This window comes from Squalius cephalus, assembly GCF_949319135.1.
Source record: "Squalius cephalus genome assembly, chromosome: 17".
In the NCBI taxonomy this organism is placed as follows: domain Eukaryota; kingdom Metazoa; phylum Chordata; class Actinopteri; order Cypriniformes; family Leuciscidae; genus Squalius; species Squalius cephalus.
Window position 1 is genome coordinate 17,505,630 of NC_137138.1, and position 17,818 is coordinate 17,523,447.

The 17,818-nt window shown below is 35.9% G+C and overlaps 1 protein-coding gene across 1 annotated transcript in view; it reads left to right on the forward strand.

Moving 5' to 3' along the window:
- Positions 1-14,079: 14,079 nt before the first annotated feature.
- jam3b (junctional adhesion molecule 3b) overlaps positions 14,080-17,818 on the forward strand; it is a 30,780-nt gene continuing 27,041 nt past the window's right edge. The window contains exon 1 of the mRNA XM_079846973.1: positions 14,080-14,289. Coding sequence (XP_079703099.1) covers positions 14,082-14,289 — 208 coding nt within the window. The 5' untranslated portion in view covers positions 14,080-14,081. The remainder of the gene's footprint in view (positions 14,290-17,818) is intronic.

Below are 17,818 nucleotides of genomic sequence, written 5' to 3' on the forward strand. Positions count from 1 at the left end.
CTCTGACAACAAACAGTGAGTGAGAGGACTATCTCTTCATCTTTTAGGGCATCTTTAGTTGTGCCTGTGCCAAGAGGCTTTTGTGACTTGGCAGAGGGAACATCCCATAGCGGAGTGGCCCACTCATCTGTCATCACAGCTCCGCTAGACTCTGGCTGATGTTAACACACTTTGATGTCAACTGTACATTCTGATGACATTCTTTCTCTAGTGTTTCATTTACAACATTAGAAAGCATTTGGCAGATCACAAAATGACAGCAACTGACAGTCTGGAGCCTTTATGACGCGCTGCTAAACAATTGTCCTTGCTATGGAAGCTATGCAATGTCTGTTTTCATACAGTGTGGAGCCATAGAAGTTGAAATCCCTCTGGTGTCAGTATTTGCTCCTGGGGTAAACAATTCAGCTGCACCGTACTGATTTTACTGCAGTATTGTATTTCAATTTATGTGGGGGGGTTTTACCGCAATCTTTTCATTTGAAATATTAAACATTTTTGTTCCGTTTTATAGTTAATTTATGCTCAAATTATTTGTATGTTATATTTATATATGTTATATTTAATTCTGTATATTATATAAAACAAAATATTATAAAATATATATTTATTTACTTTTCCCTTTTATTTCTTTCCTTATTCGTTGTATGTTCTTAAATGAGTTTAATCTTTATTTATTGATGTATTTATTTCTCTTTTTCTCCACTATGCTCTGTTGAGCACTTCACTTTACCATTATGCATGACATGTGCAGTAAAATAACTTGCTTGCCCCTTGTGTAATCTACCACAAGGGTCTTTCTGTGGTTATTTTTAGTGAGGTTATTTTCATTTTTCACATTTTCACGTTGCTTACTCAGAGAAACACTAGAATGTTCATAGGCCAAGGGTAATATGCGACTTGCTTTCTAAAACAAATTGATGACATAACCAACAAAGAAGCGTGCAAGTCACAGAAAGGATTTTCAATAATATATACACAAGCTTGTTTGCGTGAAAGCTTTTAGCATGAGCCCTGATGAAACATCTGCTCTTAAATCTGACAAATGTGACAACCTCTCACAATCTCATTAGAGACCAGTCTAAACGAATAAAGGACTCCTTTTATCAGAAGGTCACAAGATGTGTGACCGATGCTTCTCACAAACCTCACTGACAACTTCTTTTAAATCTTTGAGCATATGATGACATATTTCCATAAAAGATGAAAGTAGTGAATAATGCAGAAGACTCCTTCATGAAACATTGACTGTTCCTCTGATGTCACTTCTTGACACTTTTTGATGCACCTCTCTGATGATTTGTAGATCTGTAGATCTGAGGCTCATGGTACCATAAATTATATGTAATGTATATTACATATTTGTATATTTATGGGTCATGAGATAAAGCTGTGATCTTTGATAATACAGCCTGATCTCATTAGTAAAATTTGTATGTAATGTTTACATTTTTGTACGTCTGGATAGTATATGCTGGAACTTCCTATTTGGCTGGACTGACAGCATCTAAAATGTAAATGTTATATTATATTTATATTACAGTTTTGTTTTTATTTGTAGTTGTGTTTCACTTTTATAGCTATAGATATTTTTGGTTTGAGTCATGTCAAATTAGTTCAATTCAAATGCAATAAATAAATGTCATGGCATTGAATATATTGAAGTAATCTTTGACTAAAAAATACAGTAATGTGTTAAAAATAAACATTTTGTGAAATTATTGAATAACTTTTTTCTATTTGAATACATTTTAAAATGTCATTTTTTCATGGCAAAGCTTATCATTACTCATCTTCAGTGTCACATGATACTTCAGAAATCATTATGATTCACCTTTTTTCAAGATTTAATGATTTTTTCAGGATGCAAGTCTAATTTTAGTCAATTTAATGTGTCCTTGCACAATAAAAGTACCAATTAAAAAAAAACATCTTACTGACTGCATTTTTGAACATTATACATATGATAACATTTGCTAATGAAATTAAGTTACATAATATTTATAACATAGTATGTTTGCTTCCTGTATGAATCACTAGTGCAATATCTGCTAATAAATGTACGTGTATTTTCAAAGGATTCATATTACACCGTATGAAGTTAATTAGCGTATGACGTTAAGAAGCTAACCAGCTCCAGATGTGGCCAGTTTCTCTTACAAAAGAACACCTTGAGTAAGTTAGCCTGTTAGCCTCAAACGTGGCGGGGGTTGTTTTGAAAGACACCAGTGAAACAGGTGTTATGAATTCATCATCTGCACACTGTATTATTGCTTCTGCTCTGAGAATTTCACTTTGCCAAGGGCGTTTGAGGGTTTGAGAGCTGGCAGCATCTTAAAAGGCCTTGCAACCTGGACAACCAACCTGGAATTTGAACAAACTTTGGGAAACACTAAATTCCTTTTACTACTGAGAGGCTCTTTTACAGCAAACACACCTCGTGCATATACACACACTCAGTGGTGAATTTGAATCATGCAGTAGCCTATTTGAAACATTATGTCAGTGACTGACTAATCAGAATCATAGAGAGTAAAAGTATGGTAATTTACAATGTTAAGCGTTTTTTTGCTGTCTGTTTTTGAATGAAAGATTTTTTTAAAATATGCAATGTATCCCTAAACTATATTTCATACATTGTCCGGTTTTGTTTAATCTTTGTGGTTCCAGCAGAATTAAATATAGGGAAAGTGATTTTACAACCTTCTCTGTCTTCTTAGGCATGAAATTCAAACAAGTAAATCAGATCACACAAGACTAATTGCTGAATCAGATTATTGTCTTGTCCGATAATCATGATTTCAAATCAAATTGTAAACCAGAAGACTAGAGTGTTTTTTCTACCTCAATTTTTTTTATTATTAATATTAGTACTTGTGTTTTGTCCTGTAAATCCTTCATATTTGTACACAGAAACTTACTTCTACTGTCACCTTAGGTGGATGGTGGGAATGTTGGATAGAGATTTCATCTCTGTAGCAAATTTCTAACTTAAACTCACTGGTACGTCTGTAAGATGTCTGCTAAAGATCTGTTAATCTGAAAAGCATCTGCTGTGTAAAAACATCCGATAAATGTCTTAGAAAAGGAAGTTTTACATACATAAACATCTTAAAGACATCTTCTAAATGTCTATATGACATCTTACAGGAAGAGACGTAGCTAGAGACGTATTGCAGATGAGCAAACACTCAGATGTAAATGCAGACATCAAATAGACATCTCCGAGATGTACTTGTGCTATTTCAACTCAGCCCTCCAGCTGTAATCAAAGGTCTAAGAAATGCCTCCCATTAAGTTGCATTCTTGCTTAACACAGTTGCCATGCAACGCAGGTATATATTTCCTCCCACAATGGAAATTACCTTGGGAGCTGCCAATGAACGAAAGGGCTATAAATACGATACATGATAATTATCATTGGTTCAGGGGTTTTTCAGAAGTGTGATTCTTTGGCTCATCTGTGCACGGGGAGGTTAGACTGTAGACCCAGGTGCTCCTGTGTGCAGCATCTGCTCGCATGGCAGACATCCAGAGCCCCGTCTCTCTCCCCACGCTCTCTTTTTCTGTCTCTTCTTTAGGGTTGGGAACGGAGATCCGGGTCTTGTTTAGAACCGCTTCCGTTTTTCCATTCTTTTGCCAAGGGAGTATTGTACTGTACCAATACCCTGGCAGCATTTACCACACTGCTTATTCAACGGCACGGCAACACTGAAAATGAATCAACATCACAAAACGGACATATTCTGATTCCCAAACCAATGACGCTGATAAACTGGGCCTTTTTAGTGAATCAAAAACATGCCAAGAAATCATTAGTATTCCCAATGTGATGGTTATTTTTAGTGAATCAGAAACATTCAGTGCAACCTATGAAGTCTGATTCTTGAATGAATCACTCTGTTCTTTAAGGTGTGTCAAAACATACATTGCAAGCAATGTATCCTAATCCAATTCTCAAACAAATTACTCTAATTAATTTTTTAAGTGATTTCAAATATAGCCTACGGTGTAGTCCGATCACGAGCAAATGAATCTAATGAGTCGGTTCTTTTAAATTTTTTAGACTATTTCCGGTCAAATTCCTTTAATGAGTCATCTCTTTTTTGTGAATCAAAAATATACAGCGCAACCTGTAGTCAAATTCTCAAGATAATGACTCATGAATCGGTTGTTTTTAGTGAAGAAAAAAAAAATGCAGTGTAACCATAGTAGTCCAATTATTGGACAAATGACTCTTATGAAATCCTTCTTTTTAGTGAATCAAACACATAGATTTAACCCTTGTGCTGTGTTCAAAACCCTTTACCTGGTGTTCCCCGTCAAAAATAACCGGCCTTTCAACTGTTAAGTCTCTCATTACACGATATTATAACTTGGATTTAATTTCTCAGCTTGTTTTCTTTCAATTAGCACAGATTTTGTATTTCTTTTTGGATCTGATTGATCATATGCCTCATTAATCTGAGTTTATGCACCTCAATTTTTGACAGAAAAAAAAACATTATTATTTGTGGTTAATTTTGTTAATATTGAATTGAATAACTAGTGTGCTTTAAAAGAAGTTCACAAAAAAAATCGAATTATTTTCTCACCTTCACATCATTCAAAACCTAAATATTATATTCAAAATATTGTAAAATGTTATTTAATTATTATTTATTGTTTTCCTTTTACCCATTTTATCCAGCTTGAATTTGCTTGAACACCACCCTTATTCAACATATATTTTTTGTGTGTTCCACAGAAGAAATTCATTTTGGGACAACATGAGGGTAAGTAAATGATGACAGAAATCTTTTTATTTTGGGTGAACTATTGTAAAAAGTGATCAGTTGACTTAACTTAAAAAAAGTGAAGAAATTCTTTATCTTAACATTTTTAAGTAATAAACTTCATGCGTAATTGAAACAATTAAGTTATGTGAACTTGACAATTCGACATAACTTAATTTTTTCATTTATGTATGAAGTTTATTTACTTGATAATTTTAAGGCTATAGGTTTTCTCACTTTTTTAAGTTAAGTCAACTGATCACTTTTCACAGTGTCCAATCATTTCAAGAGTTCCACTTACATCTAACTGAATGGAGTGCTGTTTGGGTGGGAGGGCTCTGAGCTTGGAATTTGTCCCGAACCCAGAGTTGGGGTGTGTTTTAGTTGAGAGTGAGGGGTTGGGGTGGAGGAGGGATGCAGGAAAACTGTCGTGTAGGCCTCCTTGCACTGATTATCTGAACGTCCTCCTCCCAAACTTTGTTAATAAAACATCATTAAAGGGAATTCTTTATGATTCACATCCCTGCTCTTCTTGCTCATATCGTTGGTCTACTCCTTTGCAGATGTTTCCTTCTGTCCTATTAGAGCAGTGACTACAGCCAGGCTGCGTTCCATCAGTGGGATACGCCGTCTCTATGTTTTGGCCAGCTCAGGCTCTGCCCTCTTTAGCTCCTCTGACCACATGCACGCCTGACACGCTGGAGGCTCGTGACAGCTGTAACTGTGGAGGGCCAGACGGTGATAGGGCCTGAATCTTGGCAAGACGAAGCAAACAGGTGGATAAGACCAGTGCTAGCAGACCCATCTGTGTATGGGGCTGGCCAAGGGCACACCTATATCACGTGCCAGGAATGTGAGGCATCGGTGTTCAAGCAACTTAATCTATTTGTGACTAATACCTGGAAAGAGTAAACATGGAGCTGTGAAAAGCTCCACGTTGCGCAATCTCGGGCTCTTTTAAAGTAAAACCTGATGTTTCGGCAGTGTGTGAATTTATTTAATTAGCATTGTAAGTGCTGAATCGTTTAAATCAACTATAGCTTATCGCAAACGCACATGCCGAAATATCTGCAAAAACATATTAAACGTGCTTCTTGCACATTTCGTGACACTAGAATGGAGTCACAACATGACTTAATTCCTCACTTTGTGACTCTGACTTCGACAGTTTTCTTAGGAAAGAGTGGGCTTTCTTTCTGGAAATGAACAATTCTGCAGGGATTTCACCATCAATATTGTGGGAAACGAGTAAGGCAGCAATTACAGGAAAAAAATATATATTCTATTATTCTCTCCTTTTTCTCCTTTCTTCTTTTTAAAATTCTCTCTCTATATATATATTTATATACATGAAAGATAGAGAGGCACACATGCACAACACATCCTCACACCAACACACATTTCACATAATCACATGTAAAACCAAACTTTGTTGTTTTGATTGTCTGTTCTTTTATATTTACAATGCTGTCTTTTTATATCTTGTCTTACTATGACCTGTCCTAGAAGCTAATAAAATAAATAAATAAAGCATGTTCATCTAAAACAAATGATCGTAAATCTTCCAGCGTTTATTACATCGCTGATGTTTCTGACGTCACAAACAATCTTGTAACCAATCACGTCAACGTGTGATCATCAACGAGTGAATCTCTGAGCTGCTGTGAGTGAGTGGAGGCAGGGATAATTTGCATATTCATAGAATGAGGTTACATTCAAGCTATTTTAAGGCAAGAAGAATTTCTTCATTTAAATATATCATTTTGGTGATCAAAGAGGAGTTTTAAGGGATACAATTATTGACTACATCATCGGGACTTTAACCGACAGTGTTAACAAAAGCAAACATGACATAAAAACACATTTTCTGAAACAATCATACCATTTCGCTTGCTTGTTCAAATCTTTCAGCTCTTTTATCTGGACTGTTTAATACATTAAAAAAGCCATATGGAGCTGAATGGTTATGTCAAAATATATTAGTTTACAAATCATGCACAAGTGTTTTGAGGTGAAAACATAATATTGTGCAAGGGATTGTGCAAAAATACATCTTTATTAATCAATAATCTACCCTTGTAATCAAAAATGTATGTGAAAGGAATGAAAGTTGTTGGTGTCTGTGCCGACAGCCTCCCTTTTCATAGACAAAAGTAGAGATTTTTCCTTTTGTTACATTTCATGGACATTTACCGGCACAATCCAACATCATATTACAGTTTGAAAAGAAAGGTGTAAGAGGTTTAGGACTTAATACCTTCTAGAAAGCTCCTCTAATGTCCTTGTAAGAAGCTCGACTCCGATTGAGAGCTTTACATCAAATGGATTCAGTGAATCTTAATCCCTCTTAATTTAGGTGTGTAAACCAGCAGTGCACACTTCACCCAAGTGAATTAAGCAATTAATTCCCTTGCGTTGTGCTGCACTGAGTCTACTCTATGATTTCATTGTGACATCTTCAAACCTTCGGTTACTTCCAGCAATTGTTTTTTGTTGCTGGCAGGGTCCGCCTGCATCCTATCTCCAGCCTCCTGCCCCAAAGGGATTCAAGGGGTGTAGGGTAAGAGCTTCAGCTCTCTCTCTCCCCTTGAACCAAGGCTGTGGGCACCAACACTGTCAGCTTCCATTACCTAATTGGAGTTGAAATGCAGCTGTCCCGTGTTTCCTGCGTGGCGTGCCTCGCTCAGCCTCACACAGATGCTGCGTGTTGTAGACTTTAAAGGCATCCGACAATCTCTCTGCGATAAAAAGGGAGTATCAGCCACTGACAATGTACCAACGGGTATAGCAACGGCTTTTTTTGTACACACTGAAGCTGTGCGAAGCTCTCATATGCAACATGAAATGTTTAAGCTAGCAAAGAGTTACGATGTGCTTTATCATGCAGCTGTTTTTCAAAATATGTGGAGGAGAATAACAACCACACCCCACAAATGTCACAATCCTATCAACTGCAAGTTGTGGCATTGGTTCATAATAGAAACAGTTGGAATTTAAATGACTGTACTGTAAATCTGAATTTGAATCAGCGTGCAGCATCCACAATGACTCTTATTTAGCTTCACCACAAGAAGGAAGTGATCAATGCCCATTTGAACGTAGACATTGATCAGTTTTCTTGTCTTCTCTGAAAGTACATCTCATTGTTGCAGGCTAAAGCTGAACTCATTGGTGAAAAGGGTTTAGGTCTATAGAATTTGAAGCTAAAAATCTGTAGGGCAGGGAGTTGCTAACTTAATAAGCATACTTCCTTTTTCAAGCAGTTCCCATAGGACAGCTTACAAGAGCCATACTGAACAATTATAAAAATTATATCCATTAGTGTTCGCATCCTATATGGAACAAAACCGCTCACTGCACTGTTAACCTGAATTTGAGCCCAAAAAAAAAAGCCAATCAGTTACATCAAAATATTAAAGTTAAGAAATTCAAAGTTTAAGTAAGCAGAACTAGCTGATTTTTATTTTGTACGCATACTGTACATTTTAACTGCTCTTAACTTGAAATATTTGAGTAAGATAATTAAAACATTTCACTTAAAATTATCATATAATCTCAACTTAAATATTTTTAGTAGTAGTTAAACTTAAGTAGATTTAATTAGCTAATTCAGTAAATTCTAACTTGCTAATTGCTAATACAATACTTTGATACATTAACATAGCATAGCATAGCAATTTCTGCACGAGTACAGCCATTTAGAACATTTAATATACCTGTTCTCAAACCGAGCTTATGCTCCACTCGTCACTATGATGTTAACCCCCACAAACAAACACACACATAAAAAAATGCACATAACAGATACTCTGCTAAATTAGCATAGCTAAACATTAAACACTACTAAATCCCCCACTTAACATGAATCATGCACATAACACTTAATTTTAGCATTTACTCTCCCTTTCGGGTGTCATGGCAAAGCATGCTGGGAAATAAAAATCCCAGCCCAGTTTCAGTTAAATTTAAGGTTGTCTAAATTAATAAAACTCAAAACAATGAAACAACGACAATTATTTCAAATGTGTCTGTTTGTGACACATGAAAAAGAAAGTTCTATATAACTCATAGGCCCGGTTTCACAGACAGGGCTTAGACTAAGCCAGGATTAGACCATAGATCAATTAGGACATTTAAGTAATTTTTATAAACATGCTTAGAAAAAAACATTACCGATGTGCATCTTAAAACTAAAAAGGCACTGATATATTTTTAAGATCAGTCAGTGCAAGTTTATTTCAGTGGAAACAGCTCAGACTTACATTTTAGTCTAGGACTAGTCTTAAGCCCTGTCTGTGAAACCAGGGGATAAAAGTTAATTTGATTGAACTAATGTGTTTAATTTAAGTTTACCTTACTCAAACCAATTAATTATTTTGAACAGTAGGGTTTACAGAGAAAAAAAAATCTGTAGAAAAACAGATAGTGTTCTGGCAGAAAATTACCAGCACTTTTTCAGTTAAGTTTACGGGCAATTCCTTCAAACCTAAAACAATGCAATGCATGATTCAAAATACAAGTAAAACCAACAAGTTCTCACTCCCAGCCGTTCACATATTGACACTTGGACGCCTCAGCAAACTTCCAGAGCGGTCCCCATAAGTCTTCAAATCATTTACATGTAGTTATATTAAAGGTGCACTGTGTAATATTTAGGAGGATCTGTTGACAGAAATGCAATATCATATACATAACTATGTTTTCAGTGGTGTATAAAGACCTTACTAAATGAACTTTCTGTGTGAACCAGCCCTAAGAAGCAGAAATGGCCGAATAAGTATTTCCATCATGACTAAACTTTATGCAAATACAGCTGGATTAAAGACAAACCATAAAACAGGATTAATCATATAAATAACCTTAAAGAATAATCATAATAATCATACGCATACATTTAACAAGATTTCATTTTTAATATAAATGAATTGAATAATTGTTACTTTTTAGTTGCATTTGTTTGGTTCTTTGTTCATCCTCAAACAATTATTTTATTTTTATTAAGAGGTTTTCACAAGAGTTAACTGTAAACTGCAAACATTAAACTTTGCTGAAATTAAATGTCTTTAACTGGAAGTGTTCTGTTAACACCGCTAAACTGAAACTAAATATATAAAAACTAAATAGAAATGTGTTCACAAAATAAAAACTAAACTAAAACTAACAAAACCATTAATGAAACTAACTAACACAAAACCTGGTAATGTATTTTAATTTGGTTCAGGTAACACAATTTCCACCCAAATTAGTGAAAGGATCTGATGTGCCGTACATATATCAGTGTATGTGGGTTGATATTGTGAGATTGTTGATCCTCTAAAAGACATTTCCTCCCCAACAAAGGGGGGTTGGTTGTCAGTATTGCAGGATGCAGCCCACTTGAGTTGAAATCCACATTTTCAAAAGGGATTTTATAATGTTCTTTAAAATCTGAAAAATCTTTAACATGGGCTATTTAAGCTGCATGAGGACTGGATCAGTTTTCACCACTTTTGGCTGAAGTCATTTTTTGGCAGCTTGACTTAATGTGTCATCTTACAGTGTGACTCATCAAACGAGTGGAACAACAACACAAAATCCTGAACTGAACTGTTTTTCACCATTCCTCAAATAAACTGCAGATGTTTTCTCTCTGTAATTGAATGTAACAAATTACAACTGCTTGCAATCAGACAAAGAACATCTCAACCCTTAAATGCTTGAATGTTCGCCAATTATTAGGCTATTATATTTGAGTCTTTAGTGAACCCGGATATCTAACACGGATGGATCGATTTCTGCCGTCGTGTTAGATAGCCTATCATGTTAACTCTCCTGATATTAGAGTAACAATGACAGAAGAATAAAAAAGGTAAAGAATAAAATAAAATAAAGCATATAAAGTGACTTGACTTGACTTGACTTGACTTGACTTGACTTGACTTGACTTGACTTGACTTGACTTGACTTGACAGATTACACAAGGAAAGCTAGACAAGATACAATGGTAAACATGGAGGCTATTTAAACAACAAGACTAATGACTAACAAGAAACACCTGTGTCAATAAAGATGCTCAACCAATCATAACATGACACATAAGACAAGGGAAGCACAAGATATGATCACATGAGGGAGAAACCAAGTCACATGACAAGAAACCAGGAAACATGACTGAGAATTTCTAAATAAAAGACATGAAGCATAAAACTTGAGCCCAAAACCAAACATGACAGGAGGGTAGTGAATTACATCCCGGGTCACTATAGACCCGAGGTATGCCTTTAAGGGTTAATAGAACAAACTATACAGTCACGTTAACTATACAGTCAGAACTTGTATTTTTTGGTTCCATACCTTTGTCACAGGAAAGAAAATAATAATAAAGCTTTTTTACTTTGTCACAAGAAATTTTAATAAATAAATAATAACAACTAAAATAAGAATATAATAGGTGTCATCATGAAATTGCCTTTTTGGTCCCAAGCCTTTGTCTCAAGAAATTACTTATTTATTGTTGTTGTTATTATTGTTGTTGTTATTATTTATTGATAATAATACTAATAGTCATTATCATCAACAGCAACAATTGTATGCATGGAAACCTTTGAATGTAAATGACACAGAACACAATATTTTGTGATGTTTATGAACACATCCTTCCTTACTATAGTAGGAAGAAATATGTTGTTGTGGTACATGAGGAAGCACAGATCGACGCCAGTATGGAAGTAGGGAATATTGTTTAACTTAAGTGCATGACGGGAAGTGTGTTAACTCAGGAAGTCGAAGGAATTCTGCATGACTGGAACAAGAGGAAAAGGAGTAACTGCATAGGTATGTTTGCAAATACCTTGGTATTTACAGTATCTGGTGTTATTATGTAAAGAACTTGTTCATCAGAAAGGCATAAGTGTGCAGTGTGATCTGACATTAGGCAGCCACATCTTGCTCATGCATATTTGACAAAGCATTGTTTTAATTGTTTATTCTAATGTAGAATGTATGGTGATGTATTTAATTTAGACTTTAGTCTACAGTTAACCAGCCTGTTTTATCAGACATGAGTAATGAGTCTGTCAGGTGCCTGCGGTTTTCCAGTAAACCATGTATAATGCCCTTAAGTAATTCAAGCAGTGTCCGATGCAAAATTACAAAATTCCTTTGACAGAAGCTCTGTTGCCCCCCAGAATATCATGTACATCTTCGCACACTAAACTGCTCCTGCTCTCCTGTGTTCAGCGGCCAGGGGTTGCCGTGAGTGTGAGTGTGAATGTGAAAGATGCCGGGATGTCTGCCTGAATTCATTCATTTCCCCTGAGCTCACCACACTGTCCACCTTACACAGCACCATCTGGCTCTCTTCTCTCAACAGACAGCTTTCACTGTTCATTTTCTCTGTTTGTGGTGCGAAAACAAATCACATTAAAAGCCTAAGGTGCAAAAGGTGAAACTTACCCAAATGGAAATATGTTATATTTCTATTCCACTTTTCTATTCTACCCCCCCACCCCCATGCATTTATTGCTAATTTTAGTGTTATCATAGTAAGACTATAAAAAATATATATTTTACATGGCTGTTGGTCTAATGGCTAATGGTTAAGATAGTTTAAATTCATTTTGAAATAAAATATTATAGCTGAACATCACTATTTATTTACCTATAGAACTTATGTAGCCCCGCCCCTTTTCAGCGCTGCGCTCGTTCCGGTCTGTATTTTCACAGCGATTTTGCGTGTTTATTAATGAACGGCTCGTTTTAAAATATTCCCGGTCGACTGACATTTGTTAAGTCATCTGCTTTAAACATTACAGTCCTCATGATAACTTTCGTTTACTTTACATTAAGTAAATCCACTTCAAAAGCTAAACCTGGACAGCAGCGCCATAGAAATATACAGAGCGACCGCAAAAACGGAAGTTAAAAGACAATATTCTAAAGATGGCGGCGCCCTCGTTTCTCTGGCGCATATGGTCTATAACCAGAGCTCCATTGGGTGCTGTGCTTTGGCTCCGAACTATAATTTAATTAGGCCTATAATTTTTGAGAAATAAGGCTTTGCTAAATAAGTAAATATCTTTTTTTGTTGTTGTTGTTGTTGTTTTTGACATCCAATTTCTGGAGCTTGCAACAATAGTAGGTAGGCTAGAGAATGTGTGGAAACAATATATTTAATACAATATGATGCTTAGTCCATGTCCTTTTTCAGCCTGGTTGTCATGTAGCCTAAATGTAATTTCCCCCTGTATTTTTATTTATGAATTTGTATTATTTATTTATATTTCTTGTCGAACAAGAGTGAGATTGAATGTGAATGGCCTTGGTGAACCCTTCAAATAAAACATAGAACATCAAGATATAAATACACTTACTTGATGCACTGATTATGGACTCCTCTTATAGTCTGTGCTCAAGTGCTGCAAGTGGTTGGCGAAGTGAGAGACTCTTGCTTTGAACGTCCTTGTTGTCGATAATGTCTGGAATAGGAAAAACATGATGTGCCCTAAGCCTTCTGGATTTGCGCTTATCTCCCATTGTCAGACACTGGAATGGTCTTTGTGTTGAAACGGTCCCACACACATTCTAACCTTGCCATCAGACAAATTCACATAAACAGAGTGTGATGACATCAATTATTATCTCTAATGCTGCGGCATTTGTGCAGATTGAAATCCTGAAATTCAAAATCCTGAAAACCCATCTATCTATCTATCTATCTATCTATCTATCTATCTATCTATCTATCTATCTATCTATCTATCCATACATCCATACATCCATCTATCTATCTGTCTAATAGATAGGCTCATGTGGTCATTTAAAATACACTTTTACTGTATGTAATTTCTTTTGAACCGTTTCTTTTTAACCTTGTATGTCATATATTTAAGTAGATTTTAATTACACATTTGTAATTATAAAGTTGCAGTTTGGTAAATTTACAATATTTAGTTTATACCCTAATATTAACACACTACAGTCAAAACAATCAAGTACTTTACATGTGCTTTTTAGTCTGTCAGTCAGCACAACAAAAGTGTAGCTTTAAAGCACAACAAATGATTATTGATAGGCTACATAATGATTTAAAATAGGCCTATAGCCAAGTACCAAGTCTTTGCTTGTTCAATGGAAATATCGAAATATTTACGAAATGTATAAAATTGTGATATAAAATTTCAAAGTTTGTAAAAACGTCCATGATCCATCCTTAGATAATTTGTATGTTCCAATATAATGCAGTTTTTGTATTATTGGAACTTAAGCAACTTCACTGGCGTGGCATGAAAAAACAAATCCATAAATACATGTTACAAATTCATGACGATGATGCTGTTTGTAGTCATGGAAACTCCTCACAATAGCTCGACGTGCCTCTCTCTCACTTCGGTCGGTGAGCGCGAGCAGAGCTCTGAGCTCCATCCTCTCCTAAAGCCCTTTACTTTGCGCATGTACAGCCGAACTGAACATTTCATCGACTCCAAGATGGCGTTAACACCACTGGCTTGCGTTCTGCTTCTCCTTTCCATGCAATGTGAGTACACATCACCGCACATTTATACTTTCTTTGTAGAAGAAGCAAAAGTGATACAAACTGTGGTGAATCATTTATCGAAGTTCTTGAAATGTGTTTCAATGAGCTTCCCTTTTTCACTAAAGTGCTTGTCTCTTTAAGCCAACTAAACTATTGAGCTAACCCGTTAGCTCTTTTAGATGCGATGTTAGATGTGGACGTTGAATCTAAACTGAGATAAAAGTAACATTTTGCGGTGGATGTGCGGTGTTTCTTGACACGAGCTTCAGGTTTTAGTTGTCTCGCGCTGAAATGTTTCTCATCGCGGGCTGGAGACTCACTCGCATCCCGCTCTGCTTGTTTGTCTAACCAACCATAAAAGAAATCCGTTCGCCTTATTCTACAGGTTACATTGGTTGTTTACGGGAATATTAGACTTGTTTTGTTGTTGTTGTTTTTAACTCAGGCTTTATTATGACATAAAACCTGTTTTCGTGCGTGTTTGCTCCGCTGGATCATTCGCCTCAGTTCTTTGTTCACGCTTTAAAAGTTTTTGAAACGAAATAAGCAAACAAATTTGGACTGAGTGGTTAGTGTTGTTGTTGATTTTCATTTTGCTTTCTCAAAACGGTCGCGTGTGTGTTAGGTTTGAGTGTGTTTTAACGATTGGAAACTATTTCTATAGAAACTGGGCATGTTTATTGCGAGATAACGGTTTTCCGCCTCAAGTGTTCACGAGAGAGGGGATCAGGCAGCGCGCGCCAGGCATTAACACAGGCTGTGAGTGATATCAACATTTACAGCATATTGCCTTCAATATTCACAATATACTTAAGTCTTATGTTTTGAGCTCAGGGAAATAATTAAAAAAGGTGGGATGTTTTTGTCCTGGATCGTTTGAACAGTCGGTTGTAATTGAATTAAATACTTAGTCTAGACCAATAGCTTAATTAAATTATTCAGTCAGAAGATGAAGATTTCGTTTCTTACGGTTGACTGGAAATAGCCTAATCAGTAGCTTCGCTTTAAAGATCATTTATATTTGTTAAGTCGTTTTGAGCCATAGGACTAAACTCTCTAAATTTGCTATTTAGGCTATTGTGTTTTTGGTAACACTTTACAATAAGGGTTAATTTGTTAATATTAATGTAGTAACATGTTACTACATTAACTAATATTAACAAATGAATCCTTATTGTATCCTTAGCAATTAGCAATATAGGCCTATTTGTTACTGTAGCCTATATTTGTTAATCTTTGTTAAAAATACAGTTGTTCATTCTTTGTTCATGTTACTTCACACTCACAGTGCATTAACTAATGTTAACAAATGCAACTTTAATAATGTATTAGTAAATGTTGAAATAAACATGAACAAAAATGAATAAATACTGTAGAAGTGCAGTTCATTATTAGTTCACGTTAACTAATGAAATCTTATTGTAAAGTGTTACCGTGTTTTTTCACCTTTTTATTTATCTCAGTTGCTTTTGTTTGATTAATAAAATGAACATTTGATGACCCTTTTAAAGGTTAACTGTAATTGTAGTTGTAGGGACTGTAGGCTGAAACTGCTCATCTCCTGTGATTATTCAAGTGCGCTGATTGGCTTAATTAGAGACCACAGCACTAAATACTGCTGGTTAATCTGTGTTGTGATGTACTCTAAATGTACCATTTCTCTCTTTTTAAATTTCTGTTAACTTATGACTTTTTATCCCCTCATTTATTCAAATTAATTTATTAATTTTGTTTTGTTTGTAAAAAATGAAAAAGAAAAAAAAAAGAAATCTGTTTGCAAATAGATTCTGCAAATTAGTCAGTAGTTTACTGACTATAAATTAAAAAGGTAGCTGGCCATGTTACATTTATTACTTGTAAAAATATTTTTTTCCATGTTTAGGCTACTTGTGTAAATACATTGCAGCATACTTATGTGAAGTGTGATTTTTAAGAAAAAATGTATGAGTTTCCTAGAAGTTATTAATCAGTGCAGTAAAATTTCTATTAAAAGTAAAGTTACAGCTGAATGTAAAATGAAAATGTCGGCCGACTCCAAAAGCAGTTTCTCCGTGGTTTGTTATACCTTATGTTTAGAGTGCATTTGTGGAGTGGAAACTCTGATGTCTTTTGCCAGCACTTTTGTTGCCAAGTTATGCTTTACTGGACAGGATAAAATAGATTCAGGAATAGTACAAAGGTTGAGATCACACCCCATATTTTAAATGAATACTTGGACGAGTGGCAGCCTTCCATTTTAGTCCACACCGAATGCTTTGGACTTTGAAGAAATGTGGTGTCATGGAACAATATTCTGAGATAATATTCACCATTATGTTGCCTATGAAAATGCTGAAAATTGTCTGTTGTTGAGATTAATACTTCAGATGTGATTAAATACAGCTTAAAGTGAAAAACAGTGAAAGTGATAGCTTGTCCCTTGAAGGCTGAGTGTCCTTTCTCTTCCACCCGCTGCTTCCCAGCAAATTGCTTTCTGGGGGTTCATGAAAAGCGTACTGGAGCTTCTGGGCATGTCCATCAGTTACAGGCTGACATTTTTGATGTGTTCAGTAAGCGACCGAGAGAAATAAGCTCAGAAAAGATAGCCGTACTCTGTGTGCTTTACTTAGGGCTGTTGCAGACAAAGACACGTTGCCCTTCCGCACATGCTTAGGTTCGTTTTAGTTGGAAGGTACCACATGAAAAAAAGTATGTTGTGAACAGTATCTAGTATTCGTAAAGGCTGTTTATTGTCACTGTATAGTGATGGGAAAAATTCCATACGGGGGGTCCCAGCGTAATCCACATGGGTACCATGACAGGCAGGCTTTGGGATGAAACATGCTGAGTCTTTGAGCAACAGGAGAACGGCACATGTCCGGCCGACCAGCCGGAGTATCCCGGAGTAACGTGAGGAAACAGCTGAGCGGCTGTGGGTGCGAGTGAATGGAGGACCCCCCCGCCGACACCAGGCTGAAATATGTCCCACTCAGCCCACCACATATACTCGGCATTGAGAACAAATGTGGAATGCTCACACACAAACAGAAGCGAGAATTCATTCACTTCATATGCGTAATAACGGGGACGCAGAGGTGAAGATCGTATAAAAGTGTCAGCTGAGGAAGAAACATTTAGCATTTTCAACATTAAAAACCATTTAAGTAAAAGTGTTAGAAGGAAATCTGAGAGTTTCTCAAGAAAATGGAAATCCCAATGAAATCTCTGAAAGAAACATGAAAGGTGTTTTTTTTCCATGCTTATCCTGGTTTTATTACTTTGTATTTTTTGGTAAGCAGTGACAGATGTGGAAGGGAAAGCCTAGAACTAACAGATTCCCAGATCAGGAATGGCAAGCATGCGCATTCCCTAAATGTCAATAAGACTTCCATGCATGTGTAAGATGGGCATTGATCAAAATAGTTCCTGACTGCAAGGCTGGATATCCTGGAGCCTATGCAAAGGAGTAGGATTAGGACAGACCCCACTTTTTATTTTTATTTCATGTCATTCCAAACCTGTATGACTTTCTTTCTTCTATGGAGCAAAA